Consider the following 22176-nt stretch of genomic DNA (forward strand, 5'->3'; position numbering starts at 1 on the left):
AGTAGAGACGGGGTTTCACCGTGTTAGCCAGGGTGGTCTTGATGTCCTGACCTCGTGATCCGCCTGTCTCGGCCTCCCAAAGTGCTGGGATAACAGGCTTGAGCCACTGCACCCGGCCCTAAATTTATTTATTTATTTATTTATTTTTTGAGACGGAGTCTCGCTGTGTTGCCCAGGCTGGAGTGCAGTGGCCAGATCTCAGCTCACTGCAAGCTCCGTCTCCTGGGTTTACGCCATTCTCCTGCCTCGGCCTCCCGAGTAGCTGGGACTACAGGCACCCACCACCACGCTCAGCTAATTTTTTGTATTTTTAATAGAGATAGGGTTTCACTGTTAGCCAGGATGGTCTCAATCTCCTGACTTCGTGATCCACCCACTTCAGCCTTCCAAAGTGCTGGGATTACAGGCGTAAGCCACCATGCCCAGCCCCAAAATTTATTTTTTAATTAGCTGGGCGTAATGGCACGTGTGTGCCTGTAGTCCCAGCTACTCGAGAGGCTGAGGTGGGAGGATCGCTGGAGCTCAGGAGTTCTAGGCTGTGGTGAGCCATGATTGTGCCACTGTGCTTCAGCCTGGGCAATGGAGAGAAACCCAGTCTCTTTAAATAAAAAAAGGACAGAAGTCCTAAGTAGACACCTTACCAGAGAAGAAAAACAGATGACAAGTAAGCATATGAAAAGCATATGAAAAGATGTTCAGCATCATAAGTCATTAGGAAATTGCAAATTAAAACAATTGATTTAAACAGATTTACCAAGCTCTGGACTGTATCACAGTGGAACTAGAAGATGAGGTGTTCAGTCTCTTTCAGTTACCATGCCTAGTTCTCTTGTTCTCCTGGGCACTTGTATCTAATGGTAAAGCTGTTTTTATGAATTTCTGTTTCATTTGCAGGTATATGAATGACCTAAAGCTACAAATAAAGACGGAGAGAGAACAGTGCCAACTGGGAGCAGGGCAAGAATGCCAATTCCTCCTCCCCCGCCACCCCCACCTGGCCCTCCTCCACCTCCCACGTTTCATCAGGTAGGTAGTCCTTCCATCAGGCTATCTCAAAACCTTTGAGTAAATAGGTTGATGGTCCTCACATATTATTATTTTTTTTAAACCCCTTTTGGTTAAAATTTCTAGATTTTCCTACCTGTAGCATTCCTATTCTTTAATTCTGTTTTTAACATTCCAGATTGTTATTCCTAGCATTAAAGGATACATAGGGCTTCCTTGTACAAGACATAGTGTATAATCAATGACATGTGGTACAGGAAGGTGGAGAATAAACAAGTCCATCTTCTTCAGCTGGTTCTGATTCCTGAGAGGTCCTCTTAGGACCATAATGGCATGTCTGGTTTCCTTGTCCTGGTTCACTCTAAATGGAGATTTGGACAGGTGGCATTGGAGTAGGAGCTAGTATTTTCCCCTAAAACTATTTGCTGTATAAAAGTTAGTTTGTTGTTTCTTTGGCATTTTTGAGAAAAGTGGTGAGGAATCTTTTTTTTTCTTTTTGAGGCAGTCTCGCTTTGTCGCCTAGGCTGGAGTGCAGTGGCACGGTCTCGGCACACTGCAGCCTCCACCTCCTGGGTTCAAGAGATTCTCCTGCCTCACCTCCTAAGTAGCTGGGATTACAGGCATGCGCCACCACGCCTGGCTAATTTTTGTATTTTTAGTAGAGATGGGGTTTCACCATGTTGGCCAGGCTGGTCTTGAACTCATGATCTTGTGATCTTCCCGCCTCGGCCTCCCAAAGTGCTGGGTTTACAGGCATGAGCCACCGCACTCGGCCTGAGGATTCTTAGTGGTTGTCTCTTGATACCACTTCATCATCTCTTATATTCAAAATCAGTTCATTTTAAAGCCAAGTCCATCAAGTCCAACACCTTATCAAGAAGGAAAGGAGTTTTTGAAATGTGTTGGTTTGAAGACTGAAAGATTCAATAATAGGAAAAAAAGCAATGTGATTTTTGAACGAAGCAGGAAGCTACTTTAACCATACCTGGATTGTGATACCTGGTTTCACATGAGAAAGAGGGAACCTGAGGCCAGGCGCGGTGGCTCACACCTGTAATCACAACACTTTGGGAGGCTGAGGTAGGCGAATTGCTTGAGGTCAGGAGTTTGCAACCAGCCTGGCCAACATGGTGAAGTCCTGTTTCTGCTAAAAATACAAAAATTAGCCAGGTGTGGTGGCAGGCGCATGTAATCCCAGCCACTCAGGAGGCTGAAGCAGGAGAATTGCTTGAACCCAGGAGGTGGAGGTTGCAGTGAGCTGAGATCACGCCGCAGTCTGGCCTGAGTGACAGAGCGAGACTTCGTCTCAAAAAAAAAGGGGGGGGGGGGGGGCGCGGGGAGCTGGGCGCAGTGGTTCATGCCTGTAATCCCAGCACTTTGGGAGGCTGAGGCAGGCGGATCATGAGGTCAGGAGATTGAGACCGTCCTGGCTAACACGGTGAAACCCCGTCTCTACTAAAAAATACAAAAAATTAGCCAGGTGTGGTGGCAGGCTCCTGTAGTCCCAGCTACTTGGAAGGCTCAGGCAGGAGAATGGCGTGAACCTGGGAGGCGGAGCTTGCAGTGAGCGGATATTACGCCACTGCTCTCCAGCCTGGGTGACAGAGCGAGACTCCGTCTCAAAAAAAAAAAAAATTGGAAGTAAAAGTAACTTCAGAGAAGACTAGGCCATGGGTGTGTGTATGCGTGCACGCATAGGTGTGTATGTGTGTTTATGTGCATATGTTAAGTGTTTTACAGTTGAGAAATTGTACCCTGAGGAGGAAAAGTGACTTGCCTAATTTTTTTCAGAACTAGAACTAGAGTTCAGGTTTACCCACTTCTGTTTGTTTTCATAACCTTTAGTTTTTAGACATTTTGTTTTAAGAATATGTATGAACCGCCTTTTAGATGAAGTTTTGTGTGGAAGCCCAATAAATGAAGTAGATAAAAGCAGAGCTTGGCCGGGCGTGGTAGCTCACACCTGTAATCCCAGCACTCTGGGAGGCCGAGGCAGGTGGATCAGTTGACGTCAGACGTTTGAGACCAGCCTGGCCAACATGGCGAAACCCCATCTCTACTGAAAATACAAAAATTAGCTGGGTGTGGTGGTTGGGCACCAGTAATCCCTGCTTGGGAGGCTGAGGCAGGTAAATCACTTGAACCCCAGAGGCAGAGATTGCACCCAGCACTTTGGGAGGCTGAGATGAGCAGATCACAAGGTCAGGAGATCGAGACCATCCTGGCCAACGTGGTGAAACCCCATCTCTACTAAAAATACAAAAATTAGCTGTGCGTGGTGGCATTTGCCTGTAATCCCAGCTACTCGAGAGGCTGAGGCAGGAGAATCGCTTGAACTAGGGAGTCAGAGGTTGCACTGAGCTGAGATCACGCCACTGCACTCCAGCTTGGGCAACAGAGTGAGACTCTGTCTCAAAAAAATAAAGCAGAGCTTGTATGGTTATAGTCGGGGTAGAAAGAGGAGGCAGTCAATGAAGGCTTTTAGGTAGGTGGTGATACTTGAGATGAGTCTTAAACCATGAGTAGAGCTTAGCCAGAAAGAAAGGAGGGAGGGAGGGCACTTGAAGCTGAGGAAGCAGCATGTGGAAAGATACTGATTTGGTATTAATTAATTAATGAATGAGACAGGGTCTCACTCTGTTGCCTAGGCTGGAGTGCAGTGGTTGTGATCATAACTCACTGCAGCCTCTAATTCCTGGGCTCAGTGATCTGCTTGCCTCAGCCTCCTAAGTAGAGGGGACTATATGTGCATGACACTGCACATAGCTAATTAAAAAAAAATTTTTTTTTTAGGCTGGGTGCAGTGGCTCATGCTTGTAATCCCAGCACTTGAAACTCTGTCTCAAAAAAAAAAAAAAATTTTTTTTTTTTTTGTAAAGGCAGAGGCTTACTTTGTTGCCTAGACTGGTCTTGAACTCCTGGCTTCAAGTGATCCTCTTGCCTGGGCCTCCCAAAGTGCTGGGATTACAGGTGTGGGCCACTGTGCCGGCCTCGTGCTGATTTGTAAGAAAGCATATAGAGGTTTAGATTATTGCTTGAGGGGATGTGGTAGCAGATGCAGCTAGAGATGTAAGCTGAGGGTTTAGATTTTTCTTCTGACCATCATGAGGAGTTGTTGAAATATTTTCAGCAGCAAGAGTAACCTGTTTTTGCACCTTTCCAATACAGTTTGGGGGACTGGGGTTGGGGTTGAGCCTGGAGACAGAGGCCTGTTGCCATTTAAAATTTAGGTCTTGGCCGGGCGCGGTGGCTCAAGCCTGTAATCCCAGCACTTTGGGAGGCCGAGACGGGCGGATCACGAGGTAAGGAGATCGAGACCATCCTGGCTAACACGGTGAAACCTCGTCTCTACTAAAAAATACAAAAAACTAGCCAGGCGAGGTGGCGGGCGCCTGTAGTCCCAGCTACTCAGGAGGCTGAGGCAGGAGAATGGTGTAAACCTGGGAGGCGGAGCTTGCAGTGAGCTGAGATCCGGCCACTGCACTTCAGCCTGGGCCACAGAGCGAGACTCCGTCTCAAAAAAAAAAAAAAAATTAGGTCTAAGGCTGGGCACAGTGGCGCATGTCTGTAATCCCAGCACTATGGCGGGCTGAGGCGGGCGAATCACCTGGGGTCGGGAGTTCAGGACCAGCCTGGCCAACATAATGACAGCCCACCTCTATAAAAATACAAAAAAGTTAGCCAGGCGTGATGGTGGGTGCCTATAATCCCAGCTACCAGGGAGGCTGAGTTGGGAGAATCACTTGAACCCAGGAGGTGGAGGTTGCAGTGAGTGGAGATCGCACTATTACATTACACTCCTGCCTGGGCGACAGAGCAAGACTCCATATCAAAAAAAAAAAAAAAAAAGAAAAAGAAAAAGAAAATTTAGGTCTAAACTAAAGCTATCAGCATGGATAGTGGAGTCAAGATATTTAGAGGGGGGCTGGACACGGTGGCTCATGCCTATAATCCTAGCACTTTGGGAGGCCGAGGCAAGCAGATCACGAGGTCAGGAGATCGAGACTATCCTGGCTAAGACGGTGAAACCCCGTCTCTACTAAAAATAGAAAAAATTAGCTGGGCATGGTGGTGGGCACCTGTAGTCCCAGCCACTCGGAGGCTGAGTCAGGAGAATGGCATGAACCCAGGAGGCGGAGCTTGCAGTGAGCCGAGATTGCACCACTACACTCCAGCCTGGGCAACAGAGCGAGACTCCATCTAAAAAAAAAAAAAAAGGTATTTAGAGGCCAGATGTGGTGGCTCACGCCTATAATCCCAGCACTTTGGGAGACTGAGGCGGATGGATCACAAGGTCAGGAGTTTGAGACCAGCCTGGCCAACATAGTGAAACCCTGTGTCTACTAAAAATACAAAAGTTAGCCAGTCAGAGCGAGACTGTGTCTCAAAAAAAAAAAAAAAAAGATATTCAGAAAGTGAAATCTTTTTTTTTTTTTTTTTGATGAGACAGAATCTTACTGTCACCCAGGCTGGAGTACAGTGGCGTGATCTCAGCCCACTGCAGCCTCCGCCTCCCAGGTTCAAGTGATTCTCATGTTTCAGCCACACAAGTGGCTGGGACTTCAGGTGTTCACCACTATGTCCAGCTAACTTTTGTATTTTTAGTACAGACGGTGTTTTACCAAGTTGGCCAGGCTGGTCTCGAACTCATGACCTCAGATGATCCACCTACCTCAGTTTCCCAGAGTATTAGGATTACAAGTGTGAGCCACCGCACCAGGTCATATGTATTGTTTTTCAAAATGTTTTACTTGAGGAGGCCAGGTGCAGTGGCCACACTTTGGGAGGCCAAGGCAGGTGGATCACCTGAGGTCAGGAGTTTGAGACCAGCCTGGCCAACATGACGAAACCCCATCTCTTCTAAAAATACAAAAAAAAGTAGCCGTGTGTGGTGTCATACGCCTGTTGTTGCAGCTACTTGGGAAGCTGAGGCACTAGAATCTCTTGAATCTGGGAGGCAGAGCTTGCAGTGAGCCGAGATCACACCACTGCACTCTGGCCTGAGCAAGAGAGGGAGAGTCTGTCTCCAAAAAAAAAAAAGATTGTGTCAAACATTATTGCTATAAAAAGATACTTACTTTTAAATATTTGAGAGCTTAATTGGCATTCCATTGTATGCTTATATTATCGTTGTTCCTTTTGATTTAGCTTTTAGATTATTTTCAGTTTTATGCTATTAGAAATAGTTTATTGCTATTATTAGCATCTTTGTGCACTTGTCCAGTTGTTTTCTTTTTTTTTTTTGAGACGGAGTCTCGCTCTATTGCCCAGGCTGGAGTGCAATGGCCGGATCTCAGTTCACTGCAAGCTCTGCCTTCCGGGTTCACACCATTTTCCTGCCTCAGCCTCCCGAGTAGCTGGGACTACAGGCGCCCGCCACCTCGCCTGGCTAGTTTTTTTTGTATTTTTTAGTAGAGATGGGGTTTCACCGTGTTAGCCAGGATGGTCCCAATCTCCTGACCTCGCAGTCCACCCGTCTCGGCCTCCCGAAGTGCTGGGATTACAGGCTTGAGCCACCATGCCTGGCCTGTCCAGTTGTTTTCTTAAAATGAATTCCTAGAAGTAGAATTCTTGTGCCACACATTTTCTTTTTTTTTTGAGACAGAGTCTCGCTCTGTCGCCCAGGCTGGAGTGCAGTGGCCGGATCTCAGCTCACTGCAAGCTCCGCCTCCCGGGTTTACGCCATTCTCCTGCCTCAGCCTCCCGAGTAGCTGGGACCACAGGCGCCCGCCACCTCACCCGGCTAGTTTTTTGTATTTTTTAGTAGAGACGGGGTTTCACCGTGTTAGCCAGGATGGTCTCGATCTCCTGACCCTGTGATCCGCCCGTCTCGGCCTCCCAAAGTGCTGGGATTACAGGCTTGAGCCACCGCGCCCGGCCTTCAAGCCTTTTTTTTTTTGAGACGGAGTTTTGCTCTTGTCGCCTAGAGTGCGATGGCACGATCTCAGCTCAGTGCAACCTCTGCCTCCCGGGTTCAAGCGAGTCTCCTGCCTTAGCCTCCCAAGTAGCTGGAACTACAGGCGTGTGCCACTATGCTTGGCTAATTTTATATTTTTAGTAGAGACAGGGTTACATTATGTTGGCCAGCCTGGTCTCAAACTCCTGACCTCAGGTGATCTGCCTGCCTCGGCCTCCTAAAGTGCTGGGATTACAGGCATGAGCCACAGCACCTGGCCTGGACATTTTTAAGGCTTTTGATACATATTGTTAAATTGCTTTCTAGAAAGATTATACCAATTTATCTTACCCTAGGTAGTATAAAAGTTCCCTTTTCCCTGAATCCTTATGACTACCATAGAGTAGTTATTCATCCCGTGCATTTATTTATTTTTCATTTTTAAATTTTATGTATTTATTTATTTTTTGAAACAGAGTCTTGCCCTGTCAGCCAGGCTAGAGTACAGTGGTGTGATCTCGGCTCACTGCAACCTCTGCCTCCCGGGTTCAAACGATTCTTTTGCCTCAGCCTCCCAAGTAACTGAGATTACAGGCATGCACCACCATGCCAGACTAATTTTTGTATTTTTAGTAGAAACGGGGTTTCACCATGTTGGCCAGGCTGGTCTCGAACTCCTGACCTCATAATCCACCCACCTCGGCCTCCAAAAGTGCTGGGATTACAGGTGTGAGCCACCATGCCTGGCCCATCCTGCGTATTTTTTGAGCTTCCTCTCTGTGCCAGGCACTCTGCAGCAGTGAGCGGTGGTTCCTGCCTTCATGAACCCTGCCTTCAATAAGTTTTTACAGTCTCTTTAGTAAAAAAAAAAATTTTTTTTTTGAGGCAGAGTCTCGCTCTGTCACCCAGGCTGGAGTGCAGTGGTGCGATCTCAGCCTACTGCAACCTCTGCCTCCCAGGTTCAAGCAAATCTCCTGCTTCAACCTCCTGATTAGCTGGGACTGCAGGCACACGCCACCACGCCTGGCTAATTTTTGTGTTTTTAGTAGAGACGGGGTTTCAGCATGTTGGCCAGGATGGTCTCGGTCTCCTGACGTCTTGATCCACCGCCTTGGCCTCCCAAAGTGCTGGGATTGTAGGCGTGAGCCACCATGCCTGGCCTTCTGGTTTTAACCTTTACCAATTGGTAGTTACTATGTTTTAACTTGCATCTTTTTATTTTTATTTTTATTTTTTGAGATGGAGCTTTGCTCTTGTTGCCTAGGCTGGAGTGCAATGTCGGGATCTCGGCTCACTGCAACCTGTACCTCCCGGGTTCAAGCAATTCTCCTGACTCAGGCTTCCAAGTAATTGGGGTTACAGGCATGTACCACCATGCCAGGCTAATTTTTGTATTTTTAGTAAAGATGGGGTTTCTCCATGTTGGTTAGGCTGGTCCTGAACTCCCAACCTCAGGTGATCCACCTGCCTCGGCCTCCCAAAGTGTTGGAATTACAGGCATGAGCCATGGCGCCCCGCCGCATACATGATGTTTTTTTTTTATTTTAATCTTGAGACGATGTCTCACTCTGTCACCAGACTGGAGTTCAGTGGCATGATCTCGGCTTACTTCAATCTCTGCCTCCCAGGTTCAGGTGATTCTCCTGCCTCAGCCTCCTGAGTAGCTGGGATTACAGGCACGTGCCACCGCACCCGGCTAATTTTTTTATATTTTTAGTAGAGATGGGGTTTCACCATGTTGGCCAGGATGGTCTCGATCTCTCAACCTCACAATCCGCCCGCCTCGGCCTCCCAAAGTACTGGGATTACAGGCGTGAGCCACTGTGCCCAGCCGCATGCATCATTTTTTATACTGCAGTGTATGAAGCTCAGGTCAGAGGCATGAGGATGAGATACAAATATTTGAGGTTTGGGGAGTTATTGGTGGCAGTCAAGCCCTGGGACGGGGTGGGTGTGCCCAGGAGCATTTGAATAGAGGCTGAGGATAGAACTCTGGGAAATGAAGTTTAAGAGGTAAGTGGAAGATGGAGAACCTGAAAAGAACCATGTTGTTGAAAGGTTACAAAAATTAGCCAAATGTGGTGGCATGTACCTATAGTTCCAGCTACTTGGAAGGCTGAAGTGAGAGGATCACTTGGGCCTGGGAAATTGAGGCTGCAGTGAGCAGTGATGGTGCCACTGCACTCCAGCCTGGATGACAGAATAAGACCCTGTCTCAAAAAAAAAAAAAAAAAGCAAAAACAAAAACAATCAGAGAGTAGAAAATGCCTGGGGCTTTGAGACAATCAGAGCATTCAAATCTTGGCCGTTTGTTTATTAATGATGTGACATTACCTTTATTTCCTCATCTGTGGAATGGGAATAATAGAGTTTATAACTTTATTTAGAGGTTAAATTGAAGTAATAGGGAGACAGTAGGGTATGTTAGTTGAGATAGGATATGAGTTTTTAGTGTCACTGTTGGGAGTTTGGACTCTTGGTTTATCGTTTATTAGTTGCATGACCTTAGATAGCCATTCAGCTTCTGGCCCACCCTTTCCAAATGGCGACAATGATAATAATACCTTTCTCTTGGGAAGGTTTCGAGATTTAAATGAGCTAAGGCAAATATTGTGCTTACCACAGTGCCTAAGTCATAGTAGGGACTCACTAAATTTTGCCTTGATGGTGATGATACGCGTTAACATACATACATAGTGTCTCACATGCAGACTAGCATAAAGATAACTAAGCATTACTGCAGGCCTCCCATCGGAAGCTTCTGAATAAGAAGGAAATGGAGCTCCTTCACAGAAGATAGAACAGGAGGGAAAAAACTGAAAAGGATGATGCACATTGATATTGCTCTTTGGCATATATATCTAATGAGGTTAGACAGATATCTCAAGGAATCCAGTTTGCTTTAAGTCATTTATCCCAAGTTTGTGATAAAGGGAACTTTTTTTTTTTTTCTTGCAGACGCATTCTCACCCTGTTGCCCAGGCTGGAGTGCAGTGGTGTGATCTCGGCTCACTGCAACCTCCAACTCCCGGGTTCAAGCGATTCTCCTGTCTCAGCCTCGCGAGTAGCTGGGATTACAGCATGTGCCACCACGCCTGGCTAATTTTTTGTATTTTTAGTAGAGACGGGGTTTCACCATGTTGGCCAGGATGGTCTCGAACTCCTGACCTCAAGTGATCCACCTGCCTTGGCCTCCCAAAGTGTTGGGATTACAGGTGTGAGCCACCGCACCTGGCCGATAAAGGGAACTATTTAGGATGAACTTATATTTCTCTTTTTTTTTTTTTTTTGAGACAGAGTCTCGCTCTGTCGCCCAGGCTGGAGTGCAGTGGCCGGATCTCAGCTCACTGCAAGCTCCACCTCCCGGGTTCACGCCATTCTCCTGCCTCAGCCTCCTGAGTAGCTGGGACTACAGGCGCCCGCCACCTTGCCCGGCTAGTTTTTTTTTGGTATTTTTTTAGTAGAGATGGGGTTTCACCGTGTTAACCAGGATGGTCTCGATCTCCTGACCTCGTGATCCACCCGTCTCAGCCTCCCAAAGTGCTGGGATTACAGGCTTGAGCCACCGTGCCCGGCCGAACTTATATTTCTCTTATCCTCCAGGCAAACACAGAGCAGCCCAAGCTGAGTAGAGATGAGCAGCGGGGTCGAGGCGCCCTCTTACAGGACATTTGCAAAGGGACCAAGCTGAAGAAGGTGACCAACATTAATGATCGGAGTGCTCCCATCCTCGAGAGTGAGTCTGAGCTTCATTTCCTAGTGAACCAGCAGGATCCCAGGAGTGACTTGGAGACTTGGCTGTGTTGTTATTTTTATTGGGGCTTGAGTGGGAGAGTTTTGTCCTGGGATGTGCTTTGGCTCTCTTCTCATTCTTCTGAACCTTAGAAGTTTCTTCTTGACTCTTGGAGAGCATCTCAGGTTTAAGATTACCATCTCACTGGGCGTGGTGGCTCATGCCTGTAAGCCAAGCACTTTGGGAGGTCAAGGTGGACAGATTGCATGAGCCTAGAAGTTCGAGGCTGCAGTGAGCTGTGATCACGTCACTGTGCCACTGCACTCCAGCCTGGGCAGCAGAGCAAGACTCTCTCTCTCAAAAAGGAAAAGAAAAAAAAAGAAGGCTGCCGTCTCTTATTGTAACTAATACCCATCAGGGCACATCCTTGACTGTCCTTTGAGGATACTGCCACATTCCTAGAAACCTCTTGACTGAAACCAAGGTTGATTTTACGATTGCTACAAGTGTCTGTTCCTGTAGGCCTCTGGAGAGTGCTCACGTATTGGTCCCTGATCCGTTAGCCTTCTGTCTGTCTGTCATCTGAGATGTGGAGAGGAGAGTCCCGATAACTATGTTGAACTTTTCTTTTTTTTTTTCAGCCTGAGTTTCGCTCTTGTTGCCCAGGCTGGAGTGCAGTGGCGTGGCCTCAGCTCACTGCAACCTCCGCCTCCTGGGTTCAGATGATTCTCGTGCCTCAGCCTCCCAAGTAGCTGGGATTGCAGGTGCATGCCACCACGCCTGTCTAATTTTTTTGTATTTTTAGTAGAGACGGGGGTCTCACCGTGTTGGCCAGGCTGGTCTTGAACTCCTGACCTCAGGTGGTCCACCTCAGGTGGTCCACCTGCTCGGCCTCCCAAAGTGCTGGGATTACAGGCGTGAGCCACTGCGCCTGGCCCCCCAAACATTTATTTAACCCCCTTATCCCTTTGCCCTAAATAAAGGAAGATCAGCCACTTGTTTGTTTTTTTTTTTTTTTTTTTTTTTTGAGACGGAGTCTCACTCTGTCACCCAGGCTGGAGTGCAGTGGTGCGATCTCGGCTCACTGCAAGCTCCACCTCTCGGGTTCACACCATTCTCCTGCCTCAGCCTCCCAAGTAGCTGGGACTACAGGCACCCACCACCACGCCTGGCTAATTTTTTGTATTTCTAGTAGAGACGGGGTTTCACCGTAGTCTCTTATCTCCTGACCTCGTGATCCGCCCACCTCGGCCTCCCAAAGTGCTGGGATTACAGGTGTGAGCCACCGTGCCTGGCCTCACTTGTTCTTTCTCTTTCATCACAACAAAGAGTTTCATCCCTACACAAAGCTGTGGAGCAGAGACGCCTAGCTTTCCTTTCTTTTCTGTTCTCTCTTTTTTCTTGAAACAGGGTCTTACTCTGTCTGTCGCTCAGGCTGGAGTACAGTGGTATGATCACGATTCACTGCCACCTCGACCTCCCAGGCTCAATCAATCCTCCCATCTTAGCCTCCCAAGTATATAAGCATGCATCACCATGCCTGGGTAATTTTTGAAATTTTTTGTAGAGACAGGGTCCTACTATATTGCCCAGGCTGCTCTCGAACTCCTGAGCTTAAGTGATCCTCCCATCTTGGCCTCCCAAAATGCTGGGATTAATGACATGAGCCACTGTACCAGGCCTGCTTTTTTAAATAGAAGGGCAAGAACAAGACTGGTTTGTTTGCAAGCGATAGCCCAGACAGAGGAGGGGTTCCCCTCATGATTGACTTGGTCATCATCTGAGAGCATGTGAAATGAAAACCCTACTGGTATGCTTTCCAGAGCCCAAAGGAAGCAGTGGTGGCTATGGCTCTGGAGGAGCTGCCCTGCAGCCCAAGGGAGGTCTGTTCCAAGGAGGAGTGCCGAAGCTTCGACCTGTGGGAGCCAAGGACAGTTCAGGTATCTGAAGAGTACTTTCCCAGGATATTTCCCTGGTGTGTTAATTTCTGATGTCCCAAGTGGGCCATCTCAGGTTGAGGAGTGTGGTAAAGGTCAGGGGCAGAAAGACTTGGGAGCAGGGGAGGAATTATACAGTAGAATACAGCAAAAGCTGAGGGATTAAATGAAAACGGATGCAACTTAGATAAAGAAAATGTGGTATATATACACTAGAATACTATTTAGCCTTAGAAAAGAAGGAAACTTCTGTCATTTCTGATAATACGGATGAACTTGGGGGACATTATACTAAGTGAAATAAGCCAGGTACAAAAAAACAAATACTGCATGATCTCATTTATCTGTGGGATCTGAAACAGTTGAACTCATTCATAGAAGTAGAGAGTGAAATGTTGGTTACTAGAGGCTGGGGGCACTAGGTGTTGGGATGGGGAAAGGGGAGATGTTGGTCAAAGGGAACAAAGTTTCAGTTAGACAGGAGGGATAAATTTTAGCGATCTATTGCAGCAGTCCCCAGTCTTTTAGGCACCAGGAACTGGTTTCATGGAAGACAGTTTTTCCATGGATGGTGGGTGGGGGATGGTTTCGGGATGAAACTGTTCCACCTTAGATCATCAGGCATTAGTTAGATTCTCATAAGGGGCATGCAGCCTAGATCCCTCACATGGGCGGTTCACAGTGGAGTTCGCCTTCCTATGAGAATCTAATGCTGCTGCTGTTCTGACAGGAGGCGGAGCTCAGGCGGTAATGCTTGCTCTCTCACCTTCTGTGTGCCCCGTTCCTAACAGGCCACTGACCTGTACAGGTGTGTGGCCCCAGGGGTTGGCGACCCCTGATTATACTTCATGTATATTTGAAAATTGCTAAAAGAGTTTTATTTTATTTTATTTTTTTTATTCTTTTCTTTTTTTTCCTCCTGAGATGGAGTCTTGCTCTGGCCCAGCCTGGAGTGCAGTGGCGCCATCTTGGCTCACTGCAACTTCCCCCTCCTGGGTTCAAGCCATTCTCCTGCCTCAGCCTCCCAAGTAGGTGGGACTACAGGCACAGGCCACCACACCTGGCTAATTTTTGTAGTTTTAGTAGAGATGGGGTTTCGCCATGTTGGCCAGGCTGGTCTCAAACTCCTGACCTCGAGTGATCTGTCCGCCTTGGCCTCCCAAAGTGCTGGGATTACAGGCATGAGCCACTGCGCCTGTTGTAGAGTAGATTTTAAGTGTTTTCACCATAAAAAGAAAAATAGGTGATGGATATGTTAGTTTGATTTAATCATTCCACAATGTATACATTTAATAAGGCATTGTATCCCATAAATACATAAAAGTATTACTTGTCAAAAATAAAGTAAAATTTAAAAATAAATAACAATGTATCCTGAGCCTGAAACCATATTAAAACCTAGAACTAGGCCGGACATGGTGGCTCACTCCTGTAATCCCAGCACTTTGGGAGGCCGAGGTGGGTGGATCACCTGAGATTAGGATTTCGAGACCAGCCTGGCCAACATGGTGAAACCCCGTCTCTACTAAAAATATAAAAATTAGCCTGGTGTGGTGGCACGTGCCTGTAATCCCACCTACTCAGGGGTCTGAGGCAGGAGAATCACTTGAACCCATGAGGCAGAGGTTGCGGTGAGCTGAGATCGTGCCATTGCCCTCCAGCCTGGGCAACAACAGCAAAACTTCATCACAAAAAAAAAAAGCAAAAACCCAGAACTATGCAAGTCCTTTCCCTGCTGCCATGCAGGTTGCACTAAGGAGCTGAGTGAAGTAGAGATACTGACCAGTATCTGTCTAGCTCTATTGACCCCATGTTTGTGTATTTGTAGAGAACCTAGCTGGTAAGCCGACCCTGCAAGTTCCCAGTTCTCGAGCTGCCGCCCCAAGGCCTCCAGTATCTGCAGCCAGCGGGCGTCCTCAGGATGATACAGACAGCAGCCGGGCCTCACTCCCAGAACTGCCCCGGATGCAGAGACCCTCTTTACCGGACCTCTCTCGGCCTAATACCACCAGCAGTACGGGCATGAAGCACAGCTCCTCTGCCCCTCCCCCGCCACCCCCAGGGCGGCGTGCCAACGCACCCCCCACACCTCTGCCTATGCACAGCAACAAAGCCCCTGCCTACAACAGAGAGAAACCCTTGCCGCCGACGCCTGGACAGAGGCTTCACCCTGGTCGAGAGGGACCTCCTGCTCCACCCCCAGTCAAACCACCTCCTTCCCCTGTGAATATCAGAACGGGACCAAGTGGCCAGTCTCTGGCTCCTCCTCCTCCGCCTTACCGCCAGCCTCCTGGGGTCCCCAATGGACCCTCTAGCCCCACTAATGAGTCAGCCCCTGAGCTGCCACAGAGACACAATTCTTTGCATAGGAAGACACCAGGGCCTGTCAGAGGCCTAGCACCTCCTCCACCCACCTCAGCCTCCCCCTCTTTACTGAGTAATAGGCCACCTCCCCCAGCCCGAGACCCTCCCAGTCGGGGAGCAGGTAAGTGCTTGGAAGCACCTTTTTCCCTATTGTGCTGTGAATTGATTTTATCTTTTCCCCAGAGCACTCCTTGATGACAGTAATTCATTTATTCATTCAGTGGGTTTATTGAGTACCTTTTTATGCATCACATCTGTTGGTAGGGAAATAGCAATAAATGGAAAAGACAAAAAGTTCCTGTTTTGGACAGTCAAACCAGTAAAATATATAAATACATAGTATGTAGTATGCTTTAGAGAATTACAAAGCAGAGGAGAGGAATAAGATGTACTGGGGCGGAGGTCGGATGATGATAACTTAAATTGGAGCAGTAGGGAGAGAGTCAAGACAGTCCTTACTGATAAGGTGAAAATTTGACAAAGACCTGAAGAAAGTGACGAGTAAGCTTAGTAGTTTTCTAGGAGAACAGCTGTTGCAGGCAGTGGGAACAACAAATGTAGAGGCCGTAAGGCAGCAGCATTCTTGAAACATTTTGGGGATAGCAAGGGGGCTTTTGTGGCAAGACTAGAAAGACTGAGCGGGGGAGGGAAGAGTGGTAGTACTTAGAGGTTGGAAAGCTGGAGTTGCAGGGGAGAACACTGCAGGACTTTGCAAAGACCTTGAATTTAACTTTGTGAGATGGGAAGCCACTGGAGGGTTTTAAACAGAGAAGTAGTATGATTTGACTCACCTTTTAAAAAGATCACTAGCTCCTATGTTGATAACAGACTGTAGTAGGACAAAGGTGACAAAAGGAGACCAGTTACTGGGCTGTTGCAGTAAATGGCCAGATGGTTAGGACTACTGCGAATTTGTGGGAAGATAGGTGTTTGGTTTGAGACAAGTTTGAGATGCCTGTTAGGTACTCAAGAAGAGATAATGAATTGGTACTTGGCTATCAGACTCCAAAGTTGAGGGGAGAGGTCTTGGCTAGAGAGACACATTTGAATGGTATTGAAAACCACATGCTAGATGAAGTCACCTAAGGAGTGAGTATGGATAAGAAGAGTCCTAGGAGGCCGAGGCAGGAGAATTGCTTGAACTCAGGAGGCAGAGGTTGCAGTGAGCCAAGATCACGCCACTGCACTCCAGCCTTGGTGACAGAGTGACACTCCGTTTCAAAAAAAAAAAAAAAAAAGATGAGGGCTAAGCCCTCGCCCTCCTACATTAGAGGCAAGAAAGATAAAGAATACCCAGTGGAGGAAACAGAAAAGCTTCTAGTGAGGATGGAAGGAGAAAAACCAAGAATGTGATGGAGAAACTCCAAAGAGTAAGTGGTCACCTGTGCCCAGTGCTGCAGATGGGTCGGGTAAGTTAAAGGCCAAGAACTGGCATTGGTCTTAGTATCATGGGACCCTTTGGAGTAGTTTCAGTGGAGTGGTGGAGGGCGAAAGTGAAAGCTTAATTGGAGTGGGTTCAAGGATGCAGGAATAGGAGGAGAGAATTTGGAGATAGCAATATAGAAATCTCTTAAAAGAGTTTGCTGTAAGTCCAGGAGAGAGGGGTGAAGATAAGTGAAGTGAATGTTGGAGGAAGATGTGGGGTTGAAAGTTGGTTTTTTCCCATCCCAAGATGGGAGACCTATTTGTATGCTGATGGAATGAGTAGCATGAAACTTAGGAGAGAGGGAAAAAATTGAACCAGAGGAGAGGGAACAGATTGCCTGAATAATGACCTTAGGAGGCCAGAGGAGAGGGAATGTGATCCCCAGGTAAAAGGTTGGCCTTAGATAGAAATGTGGTTCTTCCATAGTAACAAGAAGGGAGGCAGAGCATATAGGCTTAGAAGCAAGTGGGTAGATGGGTGTAGTGGTAGAAGCAAGTGGAAAGTTTATTCTAATTTGCTTCTGTTTTCTCAGTGAAATGGAAAGCAAGAGCATCAGCTGTGATTGAGGCGAGGGAAGGAGAAGGCAAGTTGAGGAGAGAGAAGTGGCATGAAATGGTCATCTGGAGCATGGGAGTATGGGTGGATTAGGGAAATGTGCTCAGATAGGCAGCCACGCGAAGGGCCCACTTGAGGTTATGGGCCATACATTTCATGTGAGATTAATTAGTCTCATGTGTTCAGCTGTGATTTGCAGGTACAAAATAAGAGTAGAGCTCTGTTTAACCAATGTTAGCATGTTTTAGGCATGTGTGACTCTAAGGGAGAGTGAGGCAGGAAGGAAAGGGTGTATGCGAGGGAGTGATTGCAATAATGGAGCCTAAGCTGGGTGAGGAGGGAATTCAGGAACCCTGGAAAAAGAAGAGGTTGTGTAATATCCTTATAATTAGCATAACTGAAATTTTGGAGGGGAGACCATGACCGCTCTCTGGGGCCTTATTGGACCTGGGAATTTTGGCTCCCATATCCTTGTATCATTAGACTTTGAGATATACCCTCCACAAACAGCTTCTTAGCCTTTATTTATTTATTTGTTTATTTGTGTTTTGAGACAGAGTCTTGCTCTGTCGTCCAGGCTGGAGTGCAGTGGTGCGATCTCTGCTCACTGTAACCTCCGCCTCCTAGGTTCAAGTGATTGTTGTGTTTCAGCCTCCCAAGTAGCTGGAATTACAGGCAAGTGCCACCATACCTGGCTAATTTTTGTATTTTTAGTAGAGACAGGTTTTCACCATGTTGGCCAGGCTGGTCTCAAACTCCTGACCTCAAATGAGCCACTGCGCCCAGCCCTTAGCTTTTATTTTATTTTATTTATTTTATTTTTTATTTTTATTTTTATTTTTTTTTTTTATTTTTTTATTTTTATTTTTTGAGATGGAGTCTCGCTCTGTCACCCGGGCTGGAGTGCAGTGGCCAGATCTCAGCTCACTGCAAGCTCCGCCTCCCAGGTTTACGCCATTCTCCTGCCTCAGCCTCCCGAGTAGCTGGGACTACAGGCGCCCGTCACCTCACCCGGCTAGTTTTTTGTATTTTTTAGTAGAGATGGGGTTTCACCGTGTTAGCCAGGATGGTCTCGATCTCCTGACCTCGTGATCCGCCCGTCTCGGCCTCCCAAAGTGCTGGGATTACAGGCTTGAGCCACCGCGCCCGGCCGCTTTTATTTTAAAGTCAGTTTCTGTAGGTATAGAACATTGATTAAGGAGTTATGTCATGGAGTCTGGGCATGATGGCTCATGCCTGTAATCCCAGCACTTGAGATTGGGGAGGTTGAGGCCGGCAGTTCACTTAAGCCCAGGAGTTCGAGACCAGCCTGGGCAACATTGGCAAAACCCTGTCTCTACAAAAAATAATTTTTTTTTTTTTTTTTTTTGAGACGGAGTCTCGCTCTGTCGCCCAGGCTGGAGTGCAGTGGCCAGATCTCAGCTCACTGCAAGCTCCGCCTCCCAGGTTTACGCCATTCTCCTGCCTCAGCCTCCCGCGTAGCTGGGACTACAGGCGCCCGCCACCTTGCCCGGCTAGTTTTTTGTATTTTTTTAGTAGAGACGGGGTTTCACCATGTTAGCCAGGATGGTCTCGATCTCCTGACCCTGTGATCCGCCCGCCTCGGCCTCCCAAAGTGCTGGGATTACAGGCTTGAGCCGCCGCACCTGGCCTACAAAAAATAATTTTAAAAAATTAGCCTGGCATGGTGGTGCATGCCTGTAGTCCCAGCTACTCGAGAGGCTGAGGTGGGAAGACCACTTGAGCCTGGGAGGTGGAGGTTGCAGTGAGCCGTGATAGTGCCACTGCACTTCAGCCTGGGCAACACAGCAAGACCTTGCCTCAAAGGAAAAAAAAAAATGGTAAAGGTTATATCATTAAGTAACAAGGCATTAAAAGCCTGTTAACCTGTGTGCAGCTGCTTTATTTGGTACACACAGATTTGTACTCTGGCAGCTGGCCATCTAACATAGGGCAGCCAAACAGTGGCCTGCTGCATTCCTGATCCCATATCTCCCTAGCTTTAGCCATAAGGAGGTAGTCCTAAGGTGGACCTTGATTCTGTAAAGTTCAGGTTTGACTTTTTTTTTTTTAACTTAGGGATTTTACAAAAGACTCTTTGTCTGAGCAAAGCTCATATCTTTCTGACCTCATTCAGGATAGAAGAAGAGAAAAATGCAATTTCCGTGGGTTGAGCTGAGTACTTTTAAATGTCTGCAGGCTTTCTTGCTTCCCACTTTTCCATTCTTTCTCTGTGGTAGCTAGGGCTACAGGGGTGTTGCCACCATGTCTGGCTCATTAAATTTTTTTTTTTTTAAGATGAGGTCTGTGTTGCCCAGGCTGGACTCAAACTCTTGGGCTCAAGCCATCTTCCCATCTTGGCCTCCCGAAGCCCTGGGATTACAGATGTGAGCAATTGTACCCGGCTAGCGCAGCATTCTTAAGAGTGATAAACCGGAAAAAAATTGAGGTATTTTAGTCAGAGATCATTTGAGTATTACCTCGATTTGTTGTGTGACATTGGACAGATCACTGATTCTCTCTTTTGTCATCTGTAAAATGTACATTTGAAAAGTACAGTGGGGGTAAGGCACAGAGGCTCACACCCGTAATCCTAGTGCTTTGGGAGGCTGAGGCAGGAGGATCGCTTGAGACTGGGAGTTCAAGACCAGCCTCGGCAACATGGTGAAACCCCATTTCTACAAAAAATAAAAAAAGTAGGCCAGGTGCAGTGGCTCACGCCTGTAATCTTAGCATTTTGGGAGGCTGAGACAGGCAGATCACCTGAGGTTGGGAGTTCAAGACCAGCCTGGCCAACATGGTGAAACCCCGTCTGTCTACTAAAATACAAAAATTAGCCGGGCATGGTGGCGGGTGCCTGTAATCCCAGCTACTCAAGAGGCTGAGATAGGAGAATCGCTTGAACCTGGGAGACTGTGGTTGCAGTGAACTGAGATCGCACCACTGCATTCCAGCATGGGTGGCTGAGCGAGACTCTGTCTCAAAAAATAATAATAAATAAAAATAAATTTTAAAAACCTAGCCAGGCGTGGCAGCGTGTGCCTGTGGTCCCAGCTACTTGGGAGGCTAGGATGAGAGGATCTCTTGAACCCAGGAGGCAGAGGCTGCAGAGAGCTGAGATCACACCACTGCACTCCAGCCTAGGCAGCACAGCAAGACCCTGTCTCAAAAAAAAAATCCTAAAAACACAAAAACTAGTATTATTGGTTCATAGAGTTTGTTTCAAGAATTTTTTCTTTGCAGAGTAAAACACTGTCCATTTTTAAGGGAATTAAAAAAAAATTGAAACCATCATACTTTTCTCAAAATTAGGTTTAATCTTGGATTACAAAAGGCTGTCTCCCATCCCAGGACTTCTTTTGCAAATTGTTTTTTAGGGACTGGAGTTCTGGCTCTGTCACTTGAAACAGTCTTAAAACTGGATCTGGGGCCGGGTGCGGTGGCTCATGCCTGTAATCCCAGCACTTTGGGAGGCTGAGGCGGGCAGATCACGAGGTCAGGAGATCGAGACCATCCTGGCGAACGCGGTGAAACCCCGTCTCTACGAAAAATACAAAAAATTAGCCGGGCGTGGCAACGGGTGCCTGTAGTCCCAGCTACTCGGGAGGCTGAGGTAGGAGAATGGCGTGAACCCAGGAGGCGGAGCTTGCAGTGAGACAAGATCGTGCCACTGTACTCCAGCCTGGGGGACAGAGTGAGACTCCATCTCAAAAACAAACAAACACACAAAAAACTGGATCTGACAAAGCCCAGAAGCTTATTGGAGACAGCAGAACCTGGCTGGGATGAGGGAGGGAGCTGGAGGAGCCAAACAGATCACTCTTATCCTGCTCTATTTTGCCATTCCAGGTCATCTCATCACTGTCACCTGCCTGGTGTCTAGCTGGTGCCAGTGTCCTTGTGAACCTGGCTAACCCTGTCTGCCTTGCTGCCCTGGCCCGGGAGTAGATACAAATTCTCAGGGCCTTGAGGAATCTGGGTTTTCGGGAATATTTTTCAGGGCTTAAAGAAGCTTCTCTTAAAGAGCTTTGGTTTGAGTAGGTTTGGAATGAGAACAAGGCTCAGGCCAGGCGCGGTGGCTCACGCCTGTAATCCCAGCACTTTGGGAGGCCAAGGCGGGCAGATCATGAGGTCAGGAGATCGAGACCATCCTGGATAACATGGTGATACCCCCATCTCTACTAAAAATACAAGAAAATTAGCCGAGCGTGGTGGCGGTACCCGTAGTCCCAGCTACTCGGGAGGCTGAGGCAGGAGAATGGCATGAACCTGGGAGGCGGAGCTTGCAGTGAGCCAAGATCATGCCACCACACTCCAGGCTGGGCAACAGAGCGAGACTCCGTCTCAAAAAAAAAAAAGAAAAAAAAAAGGCTCAGAGATCTGCTGGGAGGTATAAGATTTCTCTTTAATTATTGCATCTAGTGTCCCCTGTTTCTACTTGAACAAAACTTGGAAACAGGAAGAGTTGACATTCTGAGTGTGTCTTATGGGAAGCAAAAACATTTATTGGGCTTATTGTGCCAGCTTGTGTGTGTGTGTGTGTGTGTGTGTGTTCCATTACCGTGTTACATGCTTAGCTATAGTCACTACAGAAATTCTGACAGTAATCAGGAGGAATAAGGAGACACTCTTTTCTTCAAGGCAGTCTTGCTCTGTCACCAGGCTGGAGTGCAGTGGTGTGATGTTGGCTTATTGCAACCTCCACCTCCCAGATTCAAGCTCCTCCCACCTCAGGCTCCAGAATATCTGGGATTGCAGGCATGCGCCACCACGCTTGGCTAATTTTTGTACCTTTTTTAAAAATTAGAGGTGGGGTTTCATCATGTTGCCCGGGCTGATCTTGAACTCCTGGCATCAGGTGTTCTGCCTGCCTCAGCCTCCCAGAGTGCTGGGATTACAGATGTGAGCTACTGTGCCTGGCCAAGATACCGTTTTATTACTAAAAACAGTTTTGTCTGTTAAGCTGAGTAGTCTCTTCACGTACTATTTAGGTAACAACTATTTATTGGGCCACGTGCTGTGACACATGCCTATAATCCCAGCCCTTTGCTGCGGCTGGAGCATTACTTGAGCCCAGGAGTTTGAAGCTGCAGTGAGCTGTGATTCCACCACTGCACTTTAACCTGGGTGACACAGTGAGACCCTGTCTCTAAAAAAAAAAAAAAATGGCCCAGATACCAAAAGATGCACTTCCAAGCCACTGAATTGTAAATCTGGTTGGAAAGATACTATGCAGAATACTGGGAGTTATGAAGAGCAG

General features: G+C 47.4%; 1 protein-coding gene across 3 annotated transcripts in view; it reads left to right on the forward strand.

Annotated features, from left to right (window-relative positions):
* WIPF2 (WAS/WASL interacting protein family member 2) overlaps nucleotides 1–22176 on the forward strand; it is a 65927-nt gene that overhangs the window by 32789 nt on the left and 10962 nt on the right. For all 3 annotated transcript variants that reach the window (XR_002729986.2, XR_002729987.2, XM_023204226.2), the window contains exons 2-5: nucleotides 895–1026; nucleotides 10505–10637; nucleotides 12458–12574; nucleotides 14400–15056. Coding sequence is in view for 1 of the 3 variants with exons in the window: in XM_023204226.2 (XP_023059994.1) it covers nucleotides 964–1026; nucleotides 10505–10637; nucleotides 12458–12574; nucleotides 14400–15056 (970 nt within the window). In the remaining 2 variants the exon portion in view is untranslated. The remainder of the gene's footprint in view (nucleotides 1–894; nucleotides 1027–10504; nucleotides 10638–12457; nucleotides 12575–14399; nucleotides 15057–22176) is intronic.

The sequence above is a fragment of the Piliocolobus tephrosceles genome, chromosome 16 (genome assembly GCF_002776525.5).
Source record: "Piliocolobus tephrosceles isolate RC106 chromosome 16, ASM277652v3, whole genome shotgun sequence".
NCBI classification, from domain to species: Eukaryota; Metazoa; Chordata; class Mammalia; order Primates; family Cercopithecidae; genus Piliocolobus; species Piliocolobus tephrosceles.